This window comes from Nomascus leucogenys, unplaced genomic scaffold (genome assembly GCF_006542625.1).
Source record: "Nomascus leucogenys isolate Asia unplaced genomic scaffold, Asia_NLE_v1 Super-Scaffold_285, whole genome shotgun sequence".
Lineage (NCBI taxonomy): Eukaryota > Metazoa > Chordata > Mammalia > Primates > Hylobatidae > Nomascus > Nomascus leucogenys.
The window spans coordinates 3,632,903-3,650,358 of record NW_022095770.1 but is presented as its reverse complement, the minus strand read 5'-3'; the positions used below and the strand labels follow the sequence as shown (position 1 = coordinate 3,650,358).

General features: G+C 56.9%; 1 protein-coding gene across 1 annotated transcript; it reads left to right on the top strand.

The window, feature by feature from the left end:
* Positions 1 to 6,342: 6,342 nt before the first annotated feature.
* On the top strand, positions 6,343 to 17,221 carry PPP1R1B (protein phosphatase 1 regulatory inhibitor subunit 1B). Its single transcript, XM_030808240.1, has 7 exons — positions 6,343 to 7,178; positions 8,916 to 8,976; positions 9,285 to 9,307; positions 9,715 to 9,790; positions 13,668 to 13,871; positions 16,203 to 16,322; positions 16,412 to 17,221. The coding sequence occupies exons 1-7, from the start codon at positions 7,098 to 7,100 to the stop codon at positions 16,459 to 16,461; spliced, it is 615 nt and encodes a 204-aa protein (XP_030664100.1). The 5' UTR covers positions 6,343 to 7,097; the 3' UTR covers positions 16,462 to 17,221.
* Positions 17,222 to 17,456: the final 235 nt, after the last annotated feature.

Genomic DNA, 17,456 nt, shown 5'->3' with positions numbered 1-17,456 from the left:
CTTGGAAGGCTGAGTCAGGAGAATTGCTTGAACCTGGGAGGCGGAGGTTGCGGTGAGCCAAGATCGCTGCCACTGCACTCCAGCTTGGGCAACAAGAGCAAGACTCCATCTCAAAAAAAAAAGAAAAAAAAATGTGTCCCTGCATTCCTACCTGCCCCCCACCCATTGTCCCTTGAAATCTCTTGGGCACCCCCACCTCAATAATTGCTATTTGGGTTTCCTATTTGGGTTTTCCAGGAGCTTCGGTCTCCAGCAGGGGGATGAGAAGATAATACTAAGCATCACTTTGTAATAAATCACTTGTTTTTTTAAACTGTGTGCTTATGAGCATCAACTTGCTTAGTTTTTATAATTCTATTGTTATCCCCATTTTATAAATGGAGACACCGAGGAAGGAAAGAGAGGTTAAATGACTTGGCCAAGGTCACACAGCTACTAAGTGGTAGAACTGGGACTTGAGCTTCTGAGCTGGGGTGCTTCACCACCCTGCACACACTGAACCAGATTGACCCCCTTGCCCAGCAGTCAGGGATCATGGTGGCAGGTGGCCTTTCACCCTGGGTGCCTTTGGAACTTGCAGATGCAAGGAGAAAGAACAGGTCTCAAGCCCGCAGTTCACATGGCCCTGCCCCATGTGAATTTTCATGGTGCTGTTTATATGCTAGTAGGAACTGGGCAAAGTGAGGGTTCAGGTGGCCCTGAGCCCTCCACACTGGAGCCTCAGGACGGGTGGGCACTGGGACCTCCAGCACAGGATGCTCTCCCAGCATCCCTTGCCCCCTCCCAGCCCACCCTTGAGAGCACAGCAGGGTCAGGGAGTCTATTAGCATCTGTCAGGGGGACCACCCTGAGACAGAACACTGGGATTCCCATGCTCTCAGGGTCCCCTTACCTCCTGGTGGCTCAGGGGGACATCCCCAGGGAATCTGGACACCCTCATTTCCCCAGAACTAGAGAAACCTTTGACACCCACCTTCCGGACCTGGAAGTCGGGTGGGATGTGGGGGTTGTGGGACTTAGGGAGGGATGGCCCTTGGGCTGCAGCCCATTAGGAAAGAAAACCCATCCCTGTCTCAGCACTCCACTGAAGACCAGAGAAGCTGGGTTCATCAGGGTCCACACCCCCGCCCCCACCCCCCTGCCCCACAAGATGCCCAGTTTCTGGGTGAATGGGGGCAAGTTGGAGAGGTTGGGGGAAGAAGGCAGGAGGGGCAGGCTGGCGGCTCTGAGCTTCTCCATGCAGCCCCCGGGGCCGGGTGCCTGGGCAGGAGGACGGGGCAGAGCAGCTGCTGGCGATTTATTAAGCAGTCACGGAAAAATTGGTTTATAAATTAACAGCTGTTTTAACTTTAGGGCCTCTTCTTCAGGGAATGGAAGCAGCCGACTGGACGGGCATTGGAGTGTGTGTAAGGCTGGTGGAGGGAATGGGAGGCGGGGGCTCCGGCAGCTGGCATTCTACGGGGGCAGCCTCAGCTGGCACCTCGGGGGGCACCAGGCAGTGGCCAGAGCAGGGGGTCTCCAGGTGCCGGGGGCTGAGGCTGCCACCGCTGTGGGCTGCAGCTTGCTCTCTTCTCAACAACCTCCCAGCTCCCACCTGGGGGCGCCAGAGGGCACATATACTGCTGTACTCGTTTGTGCCGCCAGAGGGCAGCCTCCGCACATCGATCTCTGCTGCTCCCGAGAACTATCCAAACCGGCGGGACTGAGAGAGAGAAACCTGGTCCAGGGCAGAGAAAGAGAGGAGCCGACTGCAGTGCGTGCAAGCGATCTTTCACGCGTCCATCCTGAATGTGTTAAAAGCAGCAGTTAAAGGGGGGGGGGCCGGGGGGGGGGGGGGGGGGGGGGGGGGGGGGGGGGGGGGGGGGGGGGGGGGGGGGGGGGGGGGGGGGTGGGGAGCGCATGCACTCCCTGGTGAAAAGCAAGACTGTCTCAAAAAAAAAAAAAAAAAAAAAAAAAAAGCAGCAGTTAAAGAGGGAGGGCTCTGGAGTTGGACTGTCTGAGTTTGAACCCAGACTCTGGGCAAAAGCTGCTGAACCTCTCTGAATCTAATAGCCTCATCTGTGAATTGGAAGGATACTAGCGAGGATTAAATGAGAGTGCATAGGAAGGGCCTAGCCCCGGTGCCCAGCACAGAGACTCCATATATGTCACCGTTGTCAATTTCTGACTCATGTATTCATCTATTCATTCACTTCTCAAACCATCCTCTCGGCGTCATGCAGTGCCTGCTGTATTCTGGGTACGGTGGCAGGTCGGTGATGATGTAAAAAGAGATGGCGGCCAGGGACGGTGGCTCACGCCTGTAATCCCAGCCTTTTGGGAGGCCGAGGCGGAAGGATCACTTGAGCCCAGGAGTTCGAGACCAGCCTGGGCAACAAAGTGAGACCCTGTCTCTACAAAAAAAAAAAAAAAAAAAAAGCCGGGTGTGGTGGTGCACATCTGTAGTTCCAGCTACACAGAAGGCTGAGGCAGGAGGATCGTTTGAGCCTAGGAGTTCGAGGCTGCAGTGAGCCGTGATGGCGCCACTGCACTCCAGCCTGGGCAACAGAGCAAGATCCTGTCAAAAAAAAAAAAGGTGAGAAAGACACGTATCAAAATAGTGTGCTAAGAGTTACGATACACCCAATGAGGGGAGAAGGGAGATTGACTTGGATGGGGCAAAAACGAACGTTCTGGGGTGACAGAAACATTATATATCTGTATTGTGGTGGTCAAATGCTATATAAATTTCCAAAAACTCATTGAAATGTATATTTAACACTTTCTTGTAGGCAAACTGTAACTCAACAAAGCTGATTTGAAAAAAAGCACCTAAGCACCCAATGTGAATTTACCGAATGGGCAAAGGGATGGACGATGGGTGAATGAATGAATGAATGAGTGCGTGTGTAAATGAGTCTCAGATGGTTGTCCACCTGTCTTGGTGCCACCACTGCTCCTACCGAGGGTGTCCTTGCCCTCTCCTCTCGGGTACACGGGTTTCCCCAGAGAGGTGGGCCTTGGAATTCCTCTTCCTCCCGCGTCCCCCCTTCTCCCTTCCCCCAAGGGCAGGGAAAGACACCGCAGTGCTCCCAGCCAGCACTGCCCGGCTCCTCTAAGGGTGTTTCCTGGGACTTCCGGGGCCTCCCTTACAGCTGCCACATGCCAACCCAGCCAGCTCCGGCTCAGCTCTGTGGTGCCAAGGTCGCGTGTGTGATGCCCAACTCCAGACCCACAGTGCCTGCAGCAACTACCCAAACCCTGGCCGACTCCGCCACCTGCCGGCTTTTTCCGGAAGTGCATGCCGAGAGCTCTGGGGAAGCCGGAACCTCGGTCAAGGGCTATCAGGAACCCTGCCCTGGCGGGGGCTTTCTTTTTCTTCCTATTGAATCGTCGCAGCCACCATGTGAGGTGGGCTCTGAACCATAAGGAAACTGAGGCACAGAGAATAGCTAAGAAATGTGTCCAAGTTCACACGGTAAGTTACAGACCTGAAATTCTACCCAGGGCTGGGATTTTCCAGTTGATGTTCTGTCCAGGTAAACACATCTTGCTTGGGAGGAGAGAGGGACAGATCCGAGTGTCCCTTCTCCCCCCATCCGGGGAAGAGGGCAAAGGCCTCACACCACCCTCCCAAATTTTCCCTCCAAAGGTGAATGCAGGGCCTACTGCACGCCAGGCCCCGCGGCAGGCATCCAGCAATGGCGTGAAGATACGTGATGGGAAAGAAACGCCTCAAAATAGTGTGCTCAGACCCATAGTACATTAATAGACACCCTACCGTCAACTTTTTCTGTCAGTCCAAGCAGAGAGACCCACAGTTCAATCAGAGTTAAGTCAAATGAGGTCTTGAATTTGTTCCTTGGACCCAACCGCCTGTGCTTCTAACCCAAGAATAATAACCAAGAAGTGGCATATTATTTTTACATCTTATTTGCATATGATTAATTCTAAGTCAAAGTGAATGCAGGGCACCCTGGCCCCTTGCTTCTCAGTGCCTTCCCACCCCCACCCGGTGCCTGGTCCTGGCCACCTCCCCCAGCCCCTGCCAGGCTCCACTGTCCCCAGCAGCTCCTCCCCACTCCTTGCCCCTGCCCACCCTTCCCCCAGCTCTCAGGAGTCCCATTCCCTTCCTCCTCTGTCGCCCACGCAGCCCCCACCACCTGGCCGCCCACCTGAAAAACTTTTCCCCAAGTTCTTGAGAAGTCGCGTAGGATCCAGGAGAGAAAAAATCAAAGTAATAAAACCTCATTTAATTCCTAACGGAGGGCAGAGCTGCGAGCTGCAATTATCTTAATGCTGAGCTATTTTTACTCTCTCTCCATCTCTGTCTTCTGCCTTTCTCCGTTGTGAGGCTCGCTGTCTCTCTCTCTGCCTCCCTTTGTCTCTCCGTCTCTCAACCATGTTTTCTGTCTCTCTTTGCTTTCTCCTCTCTCCCCCAATCTCTCTCTCACGTCCTGTCTCTGTGCAGTCTCTTCCTCCTCCTTCGTGTCTGTCCCCGTGTCTGTCCCTCTGTCGGCCAGTCTTCCCCACCCTTCTTGGCCCCAGGATTTAGATGCCAGAAGTGTTGGTGCCCGGCCACAGGCTGGGGGAGATGGGCAAACACCCTCCCTCCGCTCCCAAAGACCTCATTTTCCAGGCCTAGCTGAGAGGGAGGCTTCTCTGCCCTTATCTCCCTTCTCAGCTGCCCCAGCCCGGGATCCGGGGAATGTTTCCTGATCTGGGGTCTCCCAGAGCTCCAATCGGTTCAGCAGAGCCTCCGTAAATAAGCCCTCCTGCTCAAATGGGGCTCAGCTGCCATGTTCCCTGAGGCCTTTTCAGCTTCTACAGGCTCTGAGGTGCAACTGGTGCTGATGCCTCCGTCTCCACCCTCTCATCACCCTCCCAGCTGTCCTCTGTCCCCTTCATCCCCACAATCCTTCCCCACACCGCCAGCCTGGAAGCCACAAGCCCCTTCCCCACCTCTGCCCACCCAGTGGCTGTCCGGGCCACTGCCTGGGCCATGCCCTTCCCGTACCCCTTCTTCCTTTCATGACCTCCTTATTTACCCTCCCAAGGCACTGCCAAACTGGCCTTTGCCATTCCCCACCACACCCCATCTTTGACAGAGGTTCTGGGCCAAGCCAGGGGCTGCCAGAGATGCCTACACCCCTGGGCCAACAACTTGGCATCCGGCTGTTTCCCAACAAGTATATAAGTCAACAAACACACAGGGACTTGAGCCAGGCCTGGGGTTGGCCAATGTGGAGCTGGGTGGCCAGGACATCCTAATCCTATGAGCAACACTCTGGCCCTCCTGCCACCCTTTCCCTCACCCCCAGAGTGGGCCCTGACCCCAATTCCAGAAGATTCCTCTGGCCTCTCACTCCACCCAGGACCCAGATGCTGGGGCTGGGAGTGGAAAAGCTGCAGGAGGATTGGGGGTAGGGAGGGCTCCTGGACGTTTCAAGCCTGAGAGTGACCAGGAGAGAGGAGGCCAACATAAACAGAGCCCCAGGAAGACATGCACGTACATGTCTACACACGCACCCTCTCAGTGCTAGACAGAAGCATTCAGACCCTCTGCACAGCTCCAAGGAGGGAAACAGCAGCTCCTGCAAAGGTACCCAAGGCCCGGACAAATAGACTAAATAGACAGGGACATTCCACCCACAGGGCCAGCTCCTCCCGCTCCCGCTTCAGAGACATACACAAACACCTCGAGAGAGAGAGAGGCTCACACCTGTCTCCCCCAACCCTGCTTCTGAATGCACCAAATTCACGCACGTGATGGCACGTGTACAGGCAGCCCCCAAACCCCCCCCCCCCCCCCCGCCAACTCTGGGCCGGTCCTGTCCTCCCCACCCCATTAGATCCGGAGAGGAAAGACAGGAGCCACGTGAATCCACAGTACATCATGGCAGGGCACATTCCCCTTCTCCCTCACAGGAGCGCTCACACATCCACAACCTCATACCCCAGCAACTGCACAGCGGAGCTGTGGATACAGTCCCCCACCACCTGCAAGCTGGCACACGCCTGCCCATCACCTTGACAGCCTCTGACATCCTCCCCGACACCCACACCCTCCCCCGCACACACGCAGTCCTCCCACACCCTGCCACTCACACCTGCATCTTTGACACTCTGACACATTTACACAGACACACTCACACCACACCAACCCCCCAACACACTCCCTGGCTATGGGCACCACAGGCCCCTGGCACACCCCTGCACACTCTCCCTGCCACGATGACTGACACGTGTCCTCCCACACACAACTCGGTCACACTCGCTCCCTTTCCAGGACACCCCCATTCACAGCGTGACAGGCTGGTACTCTCCCCACGACCTCGCAGGCCTCCCTGAAACTCCCAGTACCAGGACCACGAAGGGGTTAAAGCCAGAGTCCTGCCTCCCCGCTGCCCCTCTCCCCCTCCTCCCCCTTTATCCTCTCTGCTGGACTCCATCAATAATGCAGCTTCAAGTTCTGGGGAGACCGCAGGGGGCACCCCAGCCGGCTCCCCAGGCCTTGGCTCTAACTCCCACCCTCCTCCCACCCCCAGGAGAACACGATTCTCCATGCTCATTGGCCAGTTTCCCCTAAACCCTCCCTCCGAGCACCCGGGGGCCAGTCCCAGGCGGAGGGGACGGGCTGGGGACCCCAAAGCTGGGACCGGAGGGGTGAGCCCGGCAGAGGCAGAGACACACGCGGAGAGGAAGAGAGGCTGAGGGAGGGAGGTGGAGAAGGGCGGGAGAGGCAGAGAGAGGAGACACGCAGAGACACTCAGAAGCGGAGAGACACCGAGACGCAGAGACACTCAGGAGGGGAGAGACACCGAGACCCACAGACACCCAGGCCGGGGAGTGCGAGGGAGCGAGGCACAGACCCGGCTCAGCGGGCGCGGGGGGCGAGCCCCGAGTCCCGAGAGCCTAGGGGCGCGCCCAGCCCAGGCGCCGACCCTCCTCCCGCTCCCGCGCCCTCCCCTCGGCGGGCACGGTATTTTTATCCGTGCGCGAACAGCCGTCCTCCTCCTCCCGCCGCACAGCCCGCCGCCTGCGCGGGGGAGCCCAGCACAGACCGCCGCCGGGACCCCGAGTCGCGCACCCCAGCCCCACCGCCCACCCCGCGCGCCATGGACCCCAAGGACCGCAAGAAGATCCAGTTCTCGGTGCCCGCGCCCCCTAGCCAGCTCGACCCCCGCCAGGTGGAGATGGTAAGGGGCCCGTGCCCCACCCCGGCAGCGTCCCCGACACACCCCGCGGGGCTTCTTCGCGCTCCCAGGGCGCTGCCCCGGCCGGACTGGCCTGGGGGTGAGGGCGCAAGGAGAGCCGGGCTCTGCCTCCGTCAGGACGGGGCGCGGGGCCGCGTGTGAAGTTAGCTGGAGACTCATGCAACTTTTCCCCGCGGCTTCGGTCCTGATCCCGGGGCCAGAGAGTTCCTGGCAGTGAGGCTGGGGGTGCGGGGGTGGGGGGACAGGCCGATTCCAGACCTCCCAGGAGTGGGGTGGGGGCGTCCTTTGGTCCCAGCACAGTCCCCAAAGTGTAGTCAGTCTCCTAGGCTACCACCGGGACCGCTCCGCCTGGCTCTAGCCCAGAGCTGGTCAGATGTGAGCAGCGGTGGACACTGACCTTGTCACCCAGGGCAGGAGTGTGAGGTCGCCACCGGGTAACCCCACTGCCCTGCCCCTCTCTAATCCCGCGTGTGTGCCTGGGCCGGGGTCGCCAGAATCTGGCTCTGGCCTCCTGCTGTCAGGCCCCAGAGCCCCATCCCCAAGGAGGGAGAGGTGAGGAGTCATCACAAAGCCAGACCTCTTCCCACAGACTACTGAGTCCTCCCGAGGGCCTTCTTGGGGGTTGAGGGGCTTCCAAAGGCTGGCGGGTGCTGCGACAGAGGGCTTCACTTCCCATCCCTAGTGGAGCAGGGGTCACTTGTTGCTGAGATGCAGCTGGCTCCCCACCGAGCAGTGATGAGGGGGCCAAGTCATTGTGGGGGGAGATAGAGGGCAGGGGGTACAGTCCTGGGCCTAAGCAGCTTTGGGTCATGAGGGTGTCATGGGGAGCTTGGCTGGGGAGGTGGCAGTTTCAGCTTAACTCACCTGGTTCTCTTTGTGCATTTCCCTGGAGCTCAACAGGGACCTAATTAACTGACAGTTGGTCTGATTGCCAAGCTGGGGGGTGGGGGGGTCAGTTGCTGGGAGTGCTCAGTACTCGCCTCCCCCCAATCCAGCTTGGCTCACCTAGCAAGGAGGGCAACTTTTCATTTCTCACAAGGACTTGGTGAAGAGTTCTGCAGCCTTACAGAGACTGGCAAAGAAGCCCAAACCCAGGCCCCCAGAGAGGTCCCCCAGGCCCCTTTGGGTCCCTGAGCCTCAGCTGGAGGTGGGGAGTGCCTGCAGTGCCCTGGCTCAGTCTCCTTCTGAAAAGCTGGATCCAGCTTGTTTGGAGCCCTTGAGCTGATCTTATGTGGGCAGGGCCACGTGGGTGCCATGGCCCGTGGGGTGTCTTCCCCAGAGGGCCCAGCCCTGGCAGCTGGAGCTGTAGCCAGCTTTGGCTTCTGAGGTCTGATGTTTTCAGAAACTGGGGAGAGGAAGGGCCTTGGTGGGAGAAGATAGGAAGGGCCTTGGTGGGAGAAGATAGGAAGGGAGATGTCTGTTCTGGAGTAGCCATGGAGTGGGACAGGCATGGGCTGGGAGTCAGTGACTGGGGTTTTTCTCGTCCTTTGGACTTGGTGTGCTGTGTGGCCTTAAGCACATTGCCAAACCTCTCTGAGCCCTGCTTTTTCACCTCTATAAAATGAGGGGGTTAGGTGAGCTACAGAGTTCCTTTTGGCTCTGACAGACTTTGATTCAAAGGTTCCCTGGGGACTCCAAAGCACTGTTTGTTCCCTGCTGCCTGGGGGTGGAGGAGGGCTGCAGGTGTCCATCCTGTCACCCCTCCCTCCATCTCCTTAGATCCGGCGCAGGAGACCAACGCCTGCCATGCTGTTCCGGCTCTCAGAGCACTCCTCACCAGGTAGGCCCCTCCCTGCCCACTTAGCCTTGGCCCCACCCTAGCTCTGATGCCTTCCTAGGGGCCCTGCCAAAGTCCCATGAACAGGAGTCAAAGCTGGAGACTGGGAGTGGATAAGGTCTGGGAACCCAACTCTATTGGCTTTATTTATTGCCATGACACCTCCCAGCCGCAGGAGGGAGAGGGCACACTCTCCCTGTCCCCGGAGACTGAGACCCTGGGGAAAATAACTCGGATTCTTTCTCTCTCTCCCTGTTCTCTTTTCCTCCTCACTTGGTTCTGGTTCGGTTGGCTTTGGTGGCCTTCCTCAGAGGAGGAAGCCTCCCCCCACCAGGTGAGTTTCCTGGGCAGCTGGAAGGAGGGATGCCTGGGTCCCTTGGGGTGGGGTGGACGGGTGCCTGCAGTGACAACCAACCAGTATGGGGTGCCACCCAAGAGGACACATTAGCATATCAGTGGACAGTCCTCTGAGAGTGCCTCATGCCAGGGTGCCACCAGCAGATCTTCCTCTGCTCAGACTCAGGGTGGAACCTCCAGGACCTAGAGTCCTGCCCTGAACCAGGCCACGGCTTATGGGGGCCCCCCCAAAGCCACAGGGTGAGGAGGCTCAGCCTAGGTGCAGGACCCATTAGCAGAGGCTAAATCAGTCCGCTTAGGTGGCCATGGGTGGGATGGAATGGAGGGAAGGTGAAGGGAAGGGGCCTCTGCTGAGCCCCTTTAACCTGGCACTTCCCCTGGCAGAGAGCCTCAGGAGAGGGGCACCATCTCAAGTCGAAGAGACCCAACCCCTGTGCCTACACACCACCTTCGCTGAAAGGTACTATCCCCCTACCGACCTTCCTGACTGTCCGCTTGATCCCTGGAACTGGGCAGACGCTGGGGGAGCTTTCGTCAGTGGGGAGGGATTGTTTCGCCACACATAGCCAGCTGTCAGCGTGGCGCAACAACCCAACGTAAAGACCAATTTTTTCTCAGTCTGGCCTTGCAAAACACAGGAGTCCCGAGGCTGCAATGGGCAGCTATGGGCCTTAACATAGGGTTGTGGGCTTGAAAGAAAAGAGATGGCTGGCCTAAGACAACCAGCAGGCATCCGCGTGGAAGGGACTCCACCTGCAGCTCCTCTTCACCAGCCTGTGCTGGACCACCTCCCACCCCTGCTCATCCAGGGCACCTTCTGCTGTGGGCTTCACTCCTGGCCTCCCCTCCCATTCGCATCCCATTTGCACAGATCTGCACACTGGTCTCCTCTTTCCTGCTTCCCTTTCTCCATGGAAAAGCAAGACATTCCTTTTGCACACACTTACTGAACACCTAGTATATGCCAGGCCAAGTTGGTGGGCATTGGGCAGAATAAGATGAGTCAGATTTGGTCCCTGCCCCCTTGGGGCTCCTTGCCTCGAAGGGTCAGGGAGGGGCCAAGTAAGGTGGCTCACACTCGAAATCCCAGCACTTTGGGAGGCCAAGGCGGGAGGACTGCTTGAGCCTAGGAGTTCGAGACCAGCCTGGGCAATACAGTGAGACCCCCATCTCTATGAAAAACTTACAAAGTGAGCTAAGCGGTGGCTCACGCCTGTAATCCCAGCACTTTGGGAGGCCGAGGCGGGCAGATCACCTGAGGTCAGGAGTTTGAGACCAGCCTGACCAACATGGAGAAACCCCGTCTCTATTAAAAATACAAAATTAGCCAGGCATGGTAGTGCATGCCTGTAATCTCAGCTACTCAGGAGACTGAGGCAGGAGAATCACTTGAACCCGGGAGGCAGAGGTTGTGGTGAGCCGAGATCGCACCATTGCACTCCAGTCTGGGCAAAAAGAGCAAAACTCTGTCTCAAGAAAAAAAAAGTGAGCTAAGCATAGAGGTGCACACCTGTAGTCCCAGATACTTGGGAGGCTGAGGCATGAGGATTGCTTGAGCCCAGAAGTTTGAGGCTGCAGTGAGCTATGATCACACCACTGTGCTCCAGCCTGGGCTACAGAGTGAGATCCTGTCTCAGGAAAAAATAAAAAAAAGAAAAGGGTCAAGGAAGGTACACAAAGATATTTAAGCTTGGATTTAAAGCATCATAGGAATTTAACAGGCAGGCAAGGGCATCCCAGGTCTAAGAAGAGGGAAGAAGGTGTGCAAAGAGAAGGAGATGCGAGTCAGAGGGGGACTTTTGGGCCAACCTGGAGGAGGCTTCGTTTCTAGTCAGGGAGCTGAGGAGATATACCTGAAGGAGATAGGAGGGCCTCTTCCTAACTAAGCCCTGTTGCCTACCAACCCCCACCTCAACTCCTGCCTGGGGCTTTTCCTGCCTGGCCAGCCCCCTCCGCCAGCCCCCTCCGCTCCCACAGAGGTGGGGAGGGAGAGCTACCGGAAGAGTATGCTGGGAACTGCTTCGGGGGAGGGTTTAATAAGTTCCCAGCACCAGCCAAGGTCAACAGGTGTACCTGTCAGCCCACTTGCCAGGGTTGGGAACAGAGAGGAGAGGCTGGGAAGGGAGGAGAGAAGGGAAGGGGTTATTTTGCTTTCCCCAGGACAGGAAAACGAAGGGTCAGAGCTGCAGCAAGTGGGCAGTGTGGCTCAGCACCTGGAATGACCTCCCCACCTAGAGGGGTGTATGGAAGGGCCCCAAAGCAGGCATGAGGGACAGAGTGTCATCTTCTCAGGAGAGAATTTAAGAAATCCCTCTCCCACCCACCTTGGGCTGGGTAGGGAGAGGCTGGGTGAATGTGAGGGGAAGACCTGGCTCTTGACTGTGAGCATGGGGGAACAGGCCGGGATGAAGATGTTAGGGCCAGGGTGCTACCATGCATCGTGCAGTGTTCAAAATTGTGCACCCCCTCAACTGCCCCTTTAGGCCACATCTTAGGAGAGTACAGGTGAGTAGAGGCAGGGAAGAGGAAAGGGATCAGGAGAGGGGTGGCCAGTCTGGGGCAAGGCTGGGGACCTTCCAACTGAAAAAGGGAGACTTGGGGTGGGGGGAGTTCAGGGCCCCACAGAGTGTGGCAGAGAAGAAGACAGCCTGGAAGGAGTGATGGGGAGACCCCAGAGAGCCCAGGAGGCATGAGGGAGGTGGGGGAGGCGAGGGAGGCGAGGGAGGCTCACGGGGCACCAGCGCAAGCGCTGCACACACCTTCTGTTGTCACTGCGGCTCACGAAGTGAACTCTCCTCCCCCGCTGGGGGAGAAGGAAGCTGCCTGGGCTGCCACCTGCTCTCCTGCCTTACCTCCCCCCACAGCCCTCCTGGATCCTTCTCTACCAGGAGGGCACTGTTTTGTAGGCTTCAGTCCCTTTGTGGGCAAGGGAAGGTGCCTGGCAGGGTTGGGGCTTGTCAGGGAAGAATCGAGGGCCCTGGAGAGAGGGGCACAGCACTAAGTCTTGGCTTGAGGGGCTGTGCTCCAAGGCCAGAGCTCTCACACTTGGCTCAAGATGAAGCTCTGCCGCGTCCCCAAGGTCAGGGTAGGGTGATTTATTGTGCTTTTATTGCCTGGATAGCTTGCCCAGAGCCAGCAGGAGGTACTGGGCTGGGAGCTGGGGGCTGGGTGGGGCAGCGGGCACATACAAAGCACCCTCTGTGCCTGTCCCCGAGTTGGCAGGAGCATGGCACCCTGCTCACTGTGCCGGAGGTTTCCAGCCTGGCCCTACCCCCCTGGGCCTTCTGAGGGGAGGGGCCACTGGCAGACCAAGAAGGAGCTGCAGCAACTCCCCATCCCCCCACCCCCAGCCCCTCCTCAGCATCTTGTCTGTGGCCTGTGAACTTTGTGTCGCATACGCTCTAAGATCCCGCCAGCTCCTGCAGCCTCTCCTCAGTGGCCCCTCAACCTCTGCCATCCCCCAGAATCCCTGGCCCTGGCCCCTTTCTCTAACCCCTTGCTCCTTTCCACCTTTTGGAAACTTGTCTCCAGCTGCCCACACTGTTCCCTTCCCAGCCTTATCTGAGCAGGTCTTTGGAGGCTGGGGGGGTTGCTTTCTAGGTCACCGCAGAGGGAGCTGGGAACCTGGGGATGTGGGTCAAGATTGTGGGGGCCGCATCTGAGCACGCCGCATCCCCAGGCACAGACTGCACTGGCTGCAGACTACTATGTCCTCAGCCTCGGAATTGTTCTGTCCCTTGGAGCCCAGGGCAGGAGTATGTGGATTGGCATCTATGACTGGGCAGTGCCAGGGAGTGGGGACTATGCACTGCATGGGAGGTAGGATCAGGGTAAGCAGTGAGCCCTCAGCAGGCTGGGCACCCCCAAGAAATGGAAAGTGGCAAATCCCCAGGCCCTGGTCCCTACGCCCTGTGTCTTCTGCCTGGGCTTGAAGCTGGGAGACACTGTCTCCAGTACTGGGTACTTGGCAAATCAAGCTCTCCAGCCAGGGAATGTTAAGCTGCTGCTGTGCCCGCCTGGTCTTGCCCAGCCTGGTGCCCTATGGTGTGGGAGAGCTGCCTGGTGGCAGCCTCTTGGGGGCTAGCATCTTGGGACAGCTTAAGAGCCAAACATGATCAAATCTATCCCTGGCTGCCTCTGCCCTGGTCTGACCCCCATCAGGCTGACCTTTGAACTTGGGCCCCTGAGGGGGTATTCTCTGCCCCAGACCTATGGGAAGGAGGCTGGGGGCTGGGCCACATGCTATCTCCAGATCATGGGAGGAGTGATGTCACCATGCCTGGGTGACAGGCAAGGGTCTGGCTGACCCTTGCCTTCCTGGGTCTCCTCTGTGCCAGCTGTGCAGCGCATTGCTGAGTCTCACCTGCAGTCTATCAGCAATTTGAATGAGAACCAGGCCTCAGAGGAGGAGGATGAGCTGGGGGAGCTTCGGGAGCTGGGTTATCCAAGAGAGGAAGACGAGGAGGAAGAGGAGGATGATGAAGAAGAGGAGGAAGAAGAGGACAGCCAGGCTGAAGTCCTGAAGGTCATCAGGCAGTCTGGTAAGCTGAAGGGCCTGTGACATGTGGGTTAGGTATGGGTCCTCCTTGAGTATATGGGGACGTCCCCTTCTAGTTCAGTGTCTCACACACGCAAACTGTAGTGACACCACAGGGGCCTCCCTGTCTTCTCGCTCCATGGGGTGCCTTGCACTCAGTCCTACCTGAGACATGGGCTTCCTCCATCCTTGGCTCAGTCCCTCTCCCAATCAGGTTTTCGCTAATAATTCCTCTCTTCCCTGAGAATTAAGGCCAAGGCCGTTTGGGGTTTGAGGCTAGAGCCAGAAAAGGACTTCCCACCTATGGCAGTAAGGGGGTGCGAGGACATTCAGGGATGGAGGACCAGAAGAGTCCAACATCCCCGTCACCTGCATTTCACCTACACTTTTGAACCTAGGATGTGGTCTCTGCTGGGGTGCAGAGGGCTGCCTGATTTACTTGCCCTCTCCAGGACTGTTGTCTGTTTCTCCTCTTTTTCCTTCCTAGGATGGAGTGGGAGGGTGCCCTCTAGTGTTTAGATGTAGAATTTAAAATTCAAGAACCAATCCTGTCTTCTGCATCTCCAACCTCAGCTGCCTGGGAGAGGGGCCAGGGAGGGGCCTAATACTTGTAACAGAAGGCCTCTAAGCCAGATGTTCCAGATCCAAAACACTCCACAAAAGGTCCCAGGCTGGATTCGGTGGCTCACACCTGTAATCCCAGCACTTTGGGAGGCTCAGGCGGGCAGATCACGAGGTCAGGAGATCGAGACCATCCTGGCTAACTTGGTGAAACCCCGTCTCTACTAGAAATATAAAAAATTAGCCAGCGTGATGGCGGGAGGTACCCGGGAGGCAGAGGTTGCAGTGAGCTGAGATAGCGCCACTGTACTCTAGCCTGGGTGACAGAGCGAGACTCCGTCTCAAAAAAAAATAACAAATAACAACAACAACAACAAAAAAGTCCCAAGGCCCAGAGATTTTCTAAGCAGGAAGATTTCACCCCCTTCCATGGTTGTTTCTTCCATGCCTGGCCATGGAAGGCTGTGCCACATCTGTCCCTCCTAGGGTACATTAACCTTTTTTTTTTTTTTTTTTTTTTGAGACGGAGTCTGGCTCTGTCGCCGAGGCTGGAGTACAGTGGCATGATCTCGGCTTACTGCAAGCTCCACCTCCCGGGTTCACGCCATTCTTCTGCCTCAGCCTCCCGAGTAGCTGGGACTACAGGCACCCGCCACCGCGCCCAGCTAACTTTTTGTATTTTTAGTAGAGACGGGGTTTCGCCATATTAGCCAGGATGGTCTCGATCTCCTGACCTCATGATCCACCCGCCTCAGCCTTCCAAAGTGCTGAGATTACAGGCATGAGCCACTGCGCCCGGCCCATTAACCTTTTTAGTCTCATTATTTATGGGAATACTGAAGAGTCAACCACCTCTACCAGAAGCTGTCAGCTCTTCCACACAAACAAAAGGCCTTGGGCCTCCTGCCTGCATATCTGGCAGTGAGGAGATTGTTCATGGGGGCAAAAGCTGTTGCTGGGCTTCAGTCCCTTTGTGGACAAGAGACAGCTGGAAGAGCTGAATCAGTTCCTACTGAGACCCCTCCAAAACAGTGGAAGAGGGGTGAGAGGAGACTGTTCCCTCAAGAAAAGCAGCAGGTGGCTGGGTGCAGTGGCTCATGCCTGTAATCCCAGCACTTTGGGATGCCAAGGCCAGTGGATCCCTTGAGGTCTGGAGTTCAAGACCAGTCCAGCCAACATGGTGAAACCCCGTCTGTAATAAAAATACAAAAATTAGCCAGGCACGGTGGCACACACCTGTAATCCCAGCTGCTTGGGAGGCTGAGGCAGGAGAATCCCCTGAACCTGGGAGGTGGAGGTTGCAGTGAGCTGAGATCGCACCACTGCACTCCAGCCTGGGCAACAGAGTGAGACTCCATCTCAAAAACAAAAACAAAAGCAAAAAAACCAAAACAACAAAACAAACAAACAAACAAAAAAACAAATGCAGAAGGGCACCGGGTCAAATGATAGTCCTATGATAGAGCAATATAAACCACCACGAATCCTAGTGGCTCCTGGGTGCTGGTGCTGGGCTGGGCAGGGTATTCACTATTACATCTTGTTTAAGGTCATCTACACAATTTCCCCCTTACTATTTCCTTCAGAAAGGTACTAACTGACTTATTAAGCCATATCGCTAGTCGCTGGGAGAGCTGTTCTAGCCCAGTGCTCTCTCCATGCTGCCATGATGCCCCTGGAAAGCTTAACGTCAGCCATCAGACACTAAGCTCACACTCCAGGACAGCCAGATGGATACGCGGAGCCTGTGTTATCTCCTCTTTCTCATCCCCAGCCGGGCAAAAGACAACCTGTGGCCAGGGTCTGGAGGGGCCCTGGGAGCGCCCACCCCCTCTGGATGAGCCCGAGAGAGATGGAAGCTCTGAGGACCAAGTGGAAGACCCAGCACTAAGTGGTAAGGCTTGGGAGTGTGGAATGGGGAGGAGGGGCTGGGATCTTGGTGGGTGGGGCGAGGCCCTGAGTCCCTCTCTGCTTGCCTTTCAGAGCCTGGGGAGGAACCTCAGCGCCCTTCCCCCTCTGAGCCTGGCACATAGGCACCCAGCCTGCATCTCCCAGGAGGAAGTGGAGGGGACATCGCTGTTCCCCAGAAACCCACTCTATCCTCACCCTGTTTTGTGCCCTTCCCCTCGCCTGCTAGGGCTGCGGCTTCTGACTTCTAGAAGACTAAGGCTGGTCTGTGTTTGCTTGTTTGCCCACCTTTGGCTGATGCCCAGAGAACCTGGGCACTTGCTGCCTGATGCCCACCCCTGCCAGTCATTCCTCCATTCACCCAGCGGGAGGTAGGATGTGAGACAGCCCACACTGGAAAATCCAGAAAACCGGGAACAGGGATTTGCCCTTCACAATTCTACTCCCCAGATCCTCTCCCCTGGACACAGGAGACCCACAGGGCAGGACCCTAAGATCTGGGGAAAGGAGGTCCTGAGAACCTTGAGGTACCCTTAGATCCTTTTCCATCCACTTTCCTACGGAGGATTCCAAGTCACCACTTCTGTCACCGGCTTCTACCAGGGTCCAGGACTAAGGCGTTTTTCTCCACAGCCTCAACATTTTGGGAATCTTCCCTTAATCACCCTTGCTCCTCCTGGGTGCCTGGAAGATGGACTGGCAGAGACTTTTTTGTTGCGTTTTGTGCTTTGATGCCAGGAATGCCGCCTAGTTTATGTCCCCAGTGGGGCACATAGCGGGGGGTGCCAGGTTTTCCTTGTCCCCCAGCTGCTCTGCCCCTTTCCCCTTCTTCGCTGACTCCAGACCTGAACCCCTCCCGTGCTGTAATAAATCTTTGTAAATAACTGCTGAGACTCCTCTTTCAGGGGAAGCAGGAGGAAAAGGGACGTAATGGGGCGTCCTGATAGGGAAGGCCAGTGATCAACCAAGGGTTAGGGTTTTGATCCTACTGTCCAGTCCTCTAGTCTAGGAGTCTTTCTGGCAGACAGCAGGCTCGGGGCACTCAGAGGAAGAACCCCAGAAGTTCTAGCTGCTGCTTGGGATGGCTGAAGGAGGCAAGTGGGGTGGGTGGGGTGGGGAA